Source organism: Boleophthalmus pectinirostris, unplaced genomic scaffold, assembly GCF_026225935.1.
Source record: "Boleophthalmus pectinirostris isolate CB_2022bp ecotype Guang Dong unplaced genomic scaffold, ASM2622593v1 HiC_scaffold_14, whole genome shotgun sequence".
Classification (NCBI taxonomy): Eukaryota; Metazoa; Chordata; class Actinopteri; order Gobiiformes; family Gobiidae; genus Boleophthalmus; species Boleophthalmus pectinirostris.
The window spans coordinates 4,288,140-4,300,103 of record NW_026571047.1 but is presented as its reverse complement, the minus strand read 5'-3'; the positions used below and the strand labels follow the sequence as shown (position 1 = coordinate 4,300,103).

The following is an 11,964-nucleotide window of genomic DNA, read 5'->3' as shown; positions in this document are numbered from 1 at the left end:
ATTCCAGTTGTGATTTTTGATAGAACACGCCTAACAAGAGGAAAAAAAGAAAAAAAAAAGATCTAAAAAGAGTCTAGAAAGTTAAACTTGAGTAACAGAGCTTCAGACAGGGCAGGGCATCCAGCTGAAAACATAACACCCCCAGGGAACATTGATGACATCAGCTGCAAAGTATCAAATAAATATCACAGTAGTTATGTTAATACTGCTGAATATGAAGCAGAACCAAATAAACAGAAGACCAGTCAAAGGGTGCAAAAATATTTATTGCTAATAAACCTGTTGTCAGTTGGTGTATATTTGCTTTATATTTACAATAAGAGTACAGAGGAGTGGGAATGTGAATATCCCAGCCATTTAAATAAATATAAAGGGACTGCCACTGAACAAGACAAACTGCAATGATTGTAGTGAGGCAAACTCTAGAAAAGTATCTACTCAAAGTATCATTCATATGCTGGAGCTGTGTGAAACGCTGTGTGAAATGTGGGTGAGTTAGTTGCAGACATCGCAGCCATCTGGAAAATTGTTGTTCTGTAGTACTGTGGTGAGCTTGTGCTTTTAGCGAGCAGGAATGATAAAGAAGGAGGAGGAAGTGAAAACAAAAACATGCACACTATTCATTCATAAATATATTTGTTATGCAAGTAATACTCGCTCATCAAAATGGAGCTGTTAGGTACGGAAGCCTGAGAAGGACAAAACTAATTCACAAATTAAGAAACAAAACGAGAATTTATATTTTCCCAAATGGAGACTTTTCCTCATGTCTAAACTATATAACATATTTTGACTAATGTTTGGAAAACCAGCCAACCGGCTCAGTACATTGTGTCCAGTGGACACAATGTACTGAGCAGAAAATGTTGAAATCTCTGAATGCTGATTCTAAACTACCGTTATAAATTAGATGAACTCATTTCGTATTAAATTAAAACACTCTATTTTACTGAAATAGTTTAAAACTATTATTGAAACTGTTAAAATATCTAGAAAAATATAAATTCCATTTCTACATTCTTTCGTGAAATTGCAAATTGGTTATGACCTTCTGGGGCTGCCGTAGTTTTAGCCATTCACCGTCACATTTGTGGCTAGCAACAGTCCGGGGAGTTAAAACAGTAGCTTACACAGTTTTTTTTAGTGTTGACGGATGTTCATTATTAAAAACAGTATTTACAGTAAGACATGGCAGCAAAAAAAAAAAAAAAAAAAAAGTACAAAAAAGTCACAGTTAACTGAAGTGCAGGGAATGCCGACTATAAACTCAAACTTCATACCATATTCTGAATAACATAGGAGGGGTGTGTGGCCAGTGTAGTGTGGTACGATAGGAGCTAAAATGCAGTGGGCGTTTGAACATGCAGCGCTCAGAACTCTTTTGGGTCCTTGTTGTCGAACAGGTGGAGGCGCTGTTCTGCGGTCAGGCCCTCCTTTAGACTCTGGAACAAAAACAAAACACACGTCTTAGAAGATCGTATCATTTCCTCACTGCACATTTACTGTCAACAACATCCAGCAGGTAAAGTGCAGCTCAACTAAGTGATGAGCGTAGCCCACAGTGAGGTGTGTCACCACATTAGCCTATATGCTAGTAAGTCCCAGACAGCACAAATGTATGCACCTGCATGCTTTTCACCTTGAAACTAAAGAGTCGTCACAATCTGTAACATTTTCACCAGCAAGGTTACAATGGGTTTGAACGTGTCTTTTTAAAAGTTACACTATGTAGCTTTTCAGGTGGAGGGTTCGCCACCTGCTTGTCTCCATGGCGATGTTATACATTTGCCTGGAATCTTCCCCCATGTATTAATATTTATCATCATGGAGACTAAAAGGGGACATCACCAGACAAACAAAGTTACAAATTTTATCTTTAAGTTAAGTTAACAATAAGTAGAGGAGTGAGTGGTTTGTACATTATCGTGTAACCAACTTCACTTACAGTCAACCAAATGTCATGATTCTTTATGTTTATGTCATAGTCTCTAAAAGACTGAGTGGGTACTACTGCACAAAATAAAAAATGAAAAAGACTCGATATTGTAAAGTGTCCACTGTGCATCGTTTGTGCTGTCTGAGAGAACCCAGAGTGGTCCCAGTGCAGAGCCGGCCTGCTGGAGGCGGTGCGTGCGTGGGGGGCGTGGCGTGGGGGCGTGGCTTTACCTCAGGAGCAGAGGCGCTCTGTGCTGCAGCCCTAACTGTCCCAGGGCATGTCTCGACTCACAGACTGAGGAAACACACAAGCAGGAGCTGTGTGTTAGACTACGGCTAGAGCTACGACACACCACAGCACAACACTACACACTAAACACCGCACACTATACACTGCACACTGCACAGCATGCCTGAGGCCTGCAGGGGGAGACACTGCCTCTGTGAATGCAGCCTGAGGGAGCAGGCAGGTTTTTTCCATGATTATATTAAAGTACTGTGATGTGATGATAGCACTTAAAAAATGGAACAAAGGGAGGTTGATTTGACACAGTCCACGTTTCCAGAGCGGAGGAATGAATCAGGTCAGTATGTTTAGATCTGCTGCTTGAACTGGTTTGTGTATCATATTTGTACCATTTATGTTCAGTTTGGAATGTTTAAATGCATTTTTTTTTATTTTTTTTACAAAAAAGTGCCTAAAATATATTGGAAAGACAATGAATAAACAGTAAACGCAAGTACTAAAGTTTAAAAATGTCACCTTATTGCTACATGTATTTGTCAACAAATGCTGCATATCTTAAAAGGTACAGTGTGTAACATTCTATTTCACACAGGTGCCACCTTCAGAAAGTTAAAGCCATACTTTAGAGCATTCCCCACGGAGATATCTTTTATGGAATACTGTGGAATATTATAGTCTGGTTACTGTGGGACATTTCCATGGAAACAAGCAGGAGGCGGCTCTCCTTCTGGCCAAATAAGGGCTCTGGTGATGCAAATGTTTGGTTTGTTTTAGTTCAGTCTTTGTGAGGGTTAAAGTTACATTCTGTGGCTTTAAAGATGTATCTTTTGTAAACAATTCACTGTCCATGTGATTGTTAAATCAGTCCTATTGTACAAAATTGACTTTTGAGAGCTTTTAACCATGTTGCAGTTGTTTCTCTTTCTCATTGGCCCTCTCTGAGTTGTATTATTTTGCGCTTTGAGTGCCTTGAAGGTGGAAAAGCGCTATAGAAAAATGTGACCATTTACCATTTATTTGGAGTGATGTGTGCACGTTTGATCACTTATTTTCAAGATGCCATATTCCTGATCAACCCCCATTTGCACAGCCACCAGCATACACTCACTGCTCTATATTTCGTTCTCCAACTTTATTTTCTTAAGTTGGTGGTATGTGTAGGTTTTTCCATATTATAACATAATGATCCACAGATGTCATAGCATATATAGCAGACACAAGCACAAGATACAAACTACAGAAAATATGTTGACAACAGAGATATGAGTTACAAAGTTTGAGCTGTGGATTTTGTAACATAGAAAGAGTCAGACTTCTGAGCAGGAACATGCCAGGAGTGTTTCTGACCATGTTAACTCTTCAAACTCGGACAGGGGCAGTGGATGCAGCAGCTCACAGACCCCCTCCGATACGTCCAAAGCACTCACCTTTGACCTCATGGTGCGCTCCGAGCGTTTGGCAGCAGCGGCGGCCATCTTGAGAATGTCTGGGTTGCTTTTGGACTTCATGATGTCTGAAAGCACAACATTCTGATTAGCAACGATTGATACACGATGACAACCCTTACTGTTGGGATGACTGGGAGAGGACATGTCCACATCACACATCACATATTTTCATCACCTTGTTACCTTTTATTGTCTTGATAGTGCTATATTCACCAAAAACAATGTATTGCTCCCTGCGCTAAGTCACTCCCCCTTCAGAGCACTATCGGCGTGCATCCCACTAATGAACTACACTACAGGGCATCGCTTGTCAAGTTTTATTTTGTGTGTGTGTGTATTTAGGATGTTTTCACACTGCTAGTTTGATTACTTGGTCTGCATCAGGTAATAAAATTGTTATTATGTAGCATATAGACTCCAGTGTGGACTTTCACACCTGCAAACAAACCAAAATTGGTCCGACTGACTATATCCAAGGCTCCTGCACACAGTGGGTTCGATTGCATGTGGCTCGAGGACGCCGAGGCTCTCCCGCACGCCAGACCTCTCGGAAGCGAGGCTGAGAGGCACTGTCTCGCCCAGTGGCCTTCCCAAACCTACACTGGGTACGGAGAGGGCGGGCCAATCCCTATACCCCCAAGCGGAGGCCGGCCTCTGGCATACATGGTTTCTTGAACCCTGCCTAAGAGCTTTCCTGGCCCAGGGAGCTCGGACTTGCAAACCCAAGAACTGCCAGCCGCTCAGACGTCGGGACCCGGCCCCGTCACACCCTTTAAGAGAGGCGTGGGGGCCCACCACTGACGCCTGCAGGCCCAGTGCGCACACAGGACTACCTGGTCGCTCCTGTCAGTAGCACATGCTTGTCTCAAAGAATAATCCATGCAAGTCTAAGTCCACATAGCCGGTACAGTAAAACTGCAAATGGCTCATTAATTCAGTTATGGTTCCTTTGATCGCTCTGCCGTTATTTAGACCACGTTTGGCCACGGTTCAAGGTTGGCCCTGTGTATTCACTCACTACAAACAGTAAATGAAATCATTAGTATCTCGTTTCATTAGTTGGTTTGGACCTACTGACTATGGGTTGGACCCAAGTTGGCGTTCTCACCAGAGGGACCGCACCAGAGTTTGGCATTTGGTGCAGAGTCAAGCGGACCAAGACCATGTCTTTTTTGAGGTCTCGATCAGCTTGATCTAGTGTGGATCTGAGTGCGACTGAAGCTTTCACACCAACAAAAAACAACCCAACTAAGAGCTTCTGGTTCCAATGGACCATTTGGTCGGCACCACCTTCTGTCGGTGTGAAAGCACCTTGATGTAGAGACTGCCATGTATTACCTGCGTCTGACTATAAGTGTTTTATTGTCCGAGAACCAGGAAGTGCCTGGTTAGCATGCTAGCTGCTGTTAGTATAACCGTGATCGCAAAATTCTGAAAGTTGTGAAGAGAATTTATAGAAACCAGAATAATTAGGATGCTCACAATGCGTGAGGTAAGTGAGGAATAACTTTGGTTCTAAAATCAGATATGGTGCATTTAATGCAATCAAATATGTGATAGAAAATGTTTCTAATTTTCAAATCACAAAGGCTTTATTTATTCAAGTAGTAAAAATGTTGCCTTGGATTTATCAAACTGTTATTAAGATACCAAAAGCAATTCACAGTACATTATTTATTCAATCCATATTGGAAAATGATACTCTGGTGTAGACTGACGGAAGCTCCACCCCAATCACTCCCACACCACATTCACACAACACACGGCGGGTGAACAGTATACACATGTTAGCTTTTCTGATGGAGGCTCCGTCAAATGCTTTGAGAGATGTAGCGATGTTATTGCTTTGCCTGGAATGTTTCACACTATGGCATTAAATCCTTCTATCTCCATAGAGACCAGACCAGTTACAGGTCAGATCTGTGGAGAGGCGACCCCACTCACAGTCAGAATGCCTGTTTTACTAGGTATTTTTGAGCTATAAAACCACCTGTAATTGAATAAATGTAAGGTAGAGCTCTTTAATGTCATACTGTGGAACATTCAAGGCAGAGCAGAGACATTACTAGAAAAACAAAGCAACCCAAAATGCACCTTTAAGTAATGCATGTCCTCTACAACGTAAATAAATGTCCTTGTGTCTGTGTCAGTGGTGACAGGTTGCAAAGTAAAAGTAGTAAAGTATTGTACAAATTGTAGATATCTGTACAAGTACATTTTACAGTGGATACTTTTTATTTTTACTTCAATATATTTGACAGCAGTTATCTGTACTTCTTCTCCACTATATTTTGAATAGGACTGAAAAGTAAGAGTATTTTTTTAATTAGTGTTTGAGACCTACAGAAACGCATGAAGGGTTTTTAATTCTATCTTTTCTTGTCTATTTTGTTTGTAATTTCAGCAAACAAATAAAAGCCAACATTCTTCATCTAAATCACTACTTTTAAGCTTTATTAGACATCAAAATTTGCTAAATACTTTTACTTTTTACTCATTAAGTACATTTTTAAAATGGGTACTTTAATACTTTTACTTGAGGATTTTTCTTTTTTTTTTTTTTGCCTTGGTATCTGAATTTTAAGTAACAAAATCAAGTACCTCTTCCACCACTGGTCTCCATGGAGTCTTATGATGTCTTAAAGCTGCTAACTTAATAATGTCTTATGTCAGTCTTATCCCAAACACAAAGTCTCCTGCAATCACAACATTTTCCCAACACTTTTCCTCCCTACTTTTCATGTACCAGGACTACAAACATGGAATAAACCAGGAGCCGCCCATAACCAAAGTCCAAAGTTCATGTACCGTATCCCCCGCGGTCCACCTCCTCCAGCTCAGCCTCCCCCAGCGCCTCGTGGGCCAGCTGCAACTGCTCCCGGAGACGCCCCAGGTCCCTCTCGGCTTTGGCCTTCACTATGCTCAGCTCCGTGTAGATGTCCTTGTACTTGTCCGTAGCGTACTTCTTGTCCTAAAACGTAAAAACGAGACGTCGGTTGAGAGAGGGAGCTCGCTGAAGGGACGGAGGGGGAGTGGACAGCAGGAGCACGTACTCTCTGCGCTGCCTGGAGCTCGTCCTTCAGAGAGTTGATCTCCTGTTTGAGGTACTGCACTTCAGACTCCTTCACCCGCAGCATCACCTGAACACAAAGGAGGAAAAAACACAAGAATCAGTTCAGTGTCTCAAAGCCAACAGTCACTTTTATTAAAATCGCAGAGCCTATTAAAATGTTTATTAATTGAAATACTCAATTGTTTGAATATGTGTAGACTACTTCAGTTTGTGACGTTGTTTTAATATTTACTATTAGGTGTGGGATGAGATTCAATTTCCCCTAAACGAGACGCGGGATTGGATCTACGAGAACGAGACAAGACGAGATTTTGACATAATTTAAGCTATAATAAATACACTGTGCAATTCAGTTCCCAATTTTAAACTCACAATATTTCATTTATTTTAATATTTCTGCTCTTATTGTGGCTCTAGTTTTGGAACTACACTCGGAATTTAACTGGAAATTGAGAGTACTTCAATCCAAACGTAAAAACATGAGGGAAAAAATCTCACAAAATTTTAATAAAAAAAGAAATGTATAGAGGAAGAAGAAGAATAAAGAAATATTTATTCATTTTAGCATGACATAGCAAAAACCTCACAGACACACAACTGTAGTGAGGCTAAGAGTGTGGTTACCAGGCGCAGTTGTGCACATAGCCTATTATTCACGTGTATAGGATAGAAATTTGTGCATATTTGGGAAATCTGTACGTATTTGTCTGTAGTTGAGCATAAAAAAATATTCGTAAACTCTCAAATGAGTCTAGTCGTACATAAAATGCGTTGTGTGTATTTTATCCACCAGAATATGAAGTGAAAAGTTATGACATCAAGAATTACATTCACAAAATTTAAATTTACAATTACGCTTTCTTCAGTACGAATACGAGTTCACAGATGCGACTCGACTGTCAAAAATACATCATCACTTCACAGGCGTTATTTATTGAGCAGAAGAAACGTTGATCTAATTGCTAGACTTTTGCGCCCCATACAGACTGAACCAAGACTGATCCCAGGACTGAAGAAAGTGTAATCGGAAATTTCCATTTGGTGATTGTAATTCTTGATGTCGTAACTTTTCAATTCGTAATCTGATGGATGAAATACACACAATACGACTGGACTCATTCGAGAGTTTACGAATATTTATTTTATGCTCAACTACAGACAAATACACACGGATTTCTACCCTATGCACACAAATATTTCTGAAAGCTTTCTTACTCCATACAGCACATATTAAATCAAATGATGAAATAAAACAGAAATGCCTGATTACTTGTTTGCCTTTTCATTTTATATTTTGGATATGTAGAATTGTAACTTCAAATTTCACACGACCGATCTGTGTTCCAGCTACAAGGTAAACGGTACAAATCAAATATTGACTTTACAGATAACAAACATGAAGTTGATCTGTTGTTAATTACAGCAAATTGTTCATGACGGACGTTGTAGAGGTTTGTTTATTTAGTGTTTTGGTTCTAAAGATGATTATTTAATCAGATTGAGTCTCACATTTGGGTTGCCAGTTATGACGACTAAAACAAATTGGAAATAAACCTCAGTGTCTCTGATCTGAATCGTTATTACCTAAAGCCCAGCACCTGCAATAGAGGCGGGACAAGACGAGAGACACCGCGAGATTAGGTCCACGAAAACGAGACAAGACAAGATTTTGACAATGTTGGCTTCTTATTTATTTGGCTTTATTTATTTATTTTATGATGTAATACTTAGCGGTCATTGTAGTACTGCAAGCTTTTTGGAACTACAGCTTTTCAAACGGTATAACTCACCAGCTCTTAACTCATTTTTGTCTAAGGTAAAGGTAAATTCAAGGGGGAAAAAATCTCACAAGATCATTTTTGTCATATTTTGATCTTAATAGAATTTCCACAAGACGAGACAAGACTGGATCTACAGGACATCATTTAGGTTAACTTATGGAAATTTGTCTGTTGCAAACTGTTCAAATGTGTGCATGAAATGCTGGCAGTAAAAAAAAAAAAAAAGCCGTCCCGGATTTGAAGCATTGGCGCAGCTGGACTTTGGGGTCAGTGGATTCTCACCTCTAACTCGTAGAGCTCTTTGCCCTGTATTGTTGTGCCCTCCCCGGAGCCCTCCTCTGACACCATGGAGCGCATCCTGGTGATCTCTGCAGCCAGACGGTTGTTCAGCTCCTGCACACACACACACTCAAATGTTGGCTTTCCATGCTTTTTGAGCATATTACATTGACTTACATTTATTTCCTGAAGACTAATCCCAACTTTAACCATAATAACTACTTATCTTACACTGCATTAGCCCATATCTTCACTTTAAATCATGTTGTTGATATAATACTGTAAAACCGATCACATGTGTATGTTAGCAGGTGCGTGTTACCTGGTTGTGTGCGTTGAGCTCCTGGTTCTCGCGCTGGCACTGCCTCAGAGCCTGCCTCTCAGCCTCCAGGGCCTGGGCCAGGTGAGCGTTCTCCAGACACTTCTGAGAGTACTGCTCCGACAGCACCTCGATCTCCCGCTGGAACGAGCCCAGCTCCTCTCTGCAACACACAACACACAACGCAGTGAGCTCACTCTTAAAGGTTCACATGCATTATGTGGCTTTGAACTACTGCAATAATGTGGAGAGACAGAAATAAGTACAAAGTTAGAGCAGAGTCAAAATGTATGCATTAAAAATAATAATAATGAATTAGTCTTGTACAGCACTTTTCCAGACGCTCCAGTCACTTTACAATTCCAGACTAACAGAAGCAAGGCTGTCAAAGTGGGCAACGTGTCTTGCCTAAGGACACAACAGTAGGTTTTTAGCTGCTTCCAAGTACCAGGCCCTGCCATGCTTAGCTTCTGAGATCTGACAAGGTCAGGCTATGACAAGGAGGCCGACATGTAAATCATTCACAACTGTGGTCTGTAAAAAGATGCTAAGCTCCAGCCAACATCTACTCAAGTTACCTGCTTTATCAGTGTTCTTCTTCTCCTCACAAAATGTATATGAAATATTGAATCATACATAATTTTTACTCACAAACATTATGCTGATACATTACATATATACAGTATTTTACATGATTTCAAAGTATGTATTTAAAAGTAAGAGCATGTTCATAATTTGTGGATCTTAAGCTAAGTACTGTACACAGTCAGAACGCTCTTATGACTAAAATTCAGTTAGTAATGAGCCCAATCGTGCAGTCTATGATATGATGTGTGTGGAGAGCAGATTGCAGCTATAACCTTTAATGTATATAAGGAGCCAACAGGTTAAAAGTGCTGAGAGCTCCGGGCTGCAGGTGATATGAGATGAAATGAACACATGCAGCTGGAGGCAGAAAGAGCAGGTGAGGCGTGTGGACGTGTCAGCGCAGGTCTGTGAGGCTGGTTACACGTGTGAGACAGGAATGCCAAATGACATGTTGTTGGAGAGCATCACCCACATGTGTTATCATCAAGCTGCTTTTCTATTCAAACAGCACCTCTGTGCACAGCTCTGTGCCCTATAGTTACTCTCATCTCAAATGAAGAGCGCTGACTCTGGTGGAAAAGAACTGCATCACTTTAAAGGATCACATTTATTCACTCGTCTGTTGAGTCATGTTTGGTCAGGCATGACACGCAGTGGAGGAGTGTTCACCAGACTGATATCACTCCGTATAACAAATACAGAACGATATCAGTCTGGATTTGTCAGGCAAGAAATAAGAGGTTGGATAGGAAAATTATATTAAATAAGTTGAGTGAAAAAATGTTGGAATTAGTACTTGATATGTTAAAATAGCCAATAGAACAAGCATCTTTTTTTTTTCTTAAAGAACATGATAAGCATATTCTCACTTGAAATGAGGAGACCAATTCTACTGCACTTGAAATAAGACACATGCAAGTCTACAAATCTTAAATCAAAATGTACCCAAATCAAAACAACTTCTACTTAAATCAAGCACTTCCAATTTGTCAGAAAAAAAAAAAGACAAAAAGTCCCAGAAACTCCTGCAAACAGAAAGTAGGAGGAGATACATCTAATGCTCTTCCTCCCATCTGAGAGAGATCTAGAGCAGACGTGGGCTTTGTAAAGCTCCTGGGCCACATAAGGCCTTTTGGTTGATTCTGACTGGCTCGGTTAAGCTCATTTGGAATTATAAAATAAACATTTTATCATTTGACCTCATACACTGACTAAAGCTGCATTGTTTTTATTTTAGAGATGTTTTTAAATGACATTTTTTGTTTGGCAGCATCACTTTTTCATTGTTTAGTCATAACAAACTCTTACCAGTCTGACCAGCTCATCAAAACAATGATATTTACTGCTTTTTATAAAGAAATACAATAAATATTATGCAGAATGCAGTGAAGCATTTTGGCCTTCCAGAATATTTTCTGTTTCTCATGTGGCCAATGGAAAAATGAATTGCGCACCTCTGTTCTAGAGTGTCAACCAACAAGTGTCTGATATTACAAAGGGGAAGTGGTGACTGGATGGTGCCATATTTCCAGACTACATCCCATCCGAGTAGGGCCTACGTACTCGTGCTGCCTGTGGATCTCCTCCATGTCTGCGTTCTCGGCGTTGTTGTTGGCTTTGCGAGCTTTGTCCAGCTCCTTCTCCAGCTCAGTCCGGTGGGCGTTCTTCATAGCTTCAATAGCTGCAGAGACACAGTGAAAACCATTACAGCACATGGCATAGTCAAATACATTTATCTGTGTGGGCCTTCACTGTGCTCATGGTTCTTAGATCAGCTGGGATTTCCATAAAACCAAACAATCAAATGGAACCTTTCCTAATCTCACCATCAGAATCCATATTGCAGATGTTAACCTACATTATAAACAGGTCTGTCTCAACTTACTGTTCAATAAATGATAGATTGATTTTATTTTGGTGGGTCATAGAGTCCAATCAGGAGCAAGGATGTTCAAGGTAATGAGGCAAGATAGCCACCAATCAAATCTGTAATTAGTGTTCATATCTTGATTTATGAACAAAATAGTGACACAAAAGCACAAGGAACATGTACATGAGTTTCTGGTGTGGAACTTTTATTTTTCTACACCAAGATAAGATTTAAAGTTTTAACATCTACAACTCAGACACCAACTTGCTCTCTTTCTTTCTGTAATGTATTTATCGCAGTAGTTTTAGAGGGATAATCCCGATAGGGGACATTAATTAGTTTGTAGTTTATATTTTCTTCAGCAATGCATCCCACTTATTTATTTATTTTAATGGGGACAAGAATCATTATAAACCTTTTTTAA

At 40.1% G+C, this 11,964-nt stretch overlaps 1 protein-coding gene across 4 annotated transcripts in view; it reads right to left on the bottom strand.

The window, feature by feature from the left end:
- Nucleotides 1–245: 245 nt before the first annotated feature.
- mprip (myosin phosphatase Rho interacting protein) overlaps nucleotides 246–11,964 on the bottom strand; it is a 74,628-nt gene continuing 62,909 nt past the window's right edge. For 3 of the 4 annotated variants that reach the window (XM_055150191.1, XM_055150193.1, XM_055150194.1), the window contains 7 exons: nucleotides 11,234–11,351; nucleotides 9,086–9,245; nucleotides 8,767–8,877; nucleotides 6,684–6,770; nucleotides 6,439–6,601; nucleotides 3,610–3,695; nucleotides 246–1,442 (listed from right to left, as the gene is read on the bottom strand). In XM_055150191.1, coding sequence (XP_055006166.1) covers nucleotides 1,371–1,442; nucleotides 3,610–3,695; nucleotides 6,439–6,601; nucleotides 6,684–6,770; nucleotides 8,767–8,877; nucleotides 9,086–9,245; nucleotides 11,234–11,351 — 797 coding nt within the window. In that variant the 3' untranslated portion in view covers nucleotides 246–1,370. Of the gene's footprint in view, nucleotides 1,443–2,166; nucleotides 2,231–3,609; nucleotides 3,696–6,438; nucleotides 6,602–6,683; nucleotides 6,771–8,766; nucleotides 8,878–9,085; nucleotides 9,246–11,233; nucleotides 11,352–11,964 lie in introns of all 4 variants that reach the window. The other variant, XM_055150192.1, reaches the window with a different exon arrangement.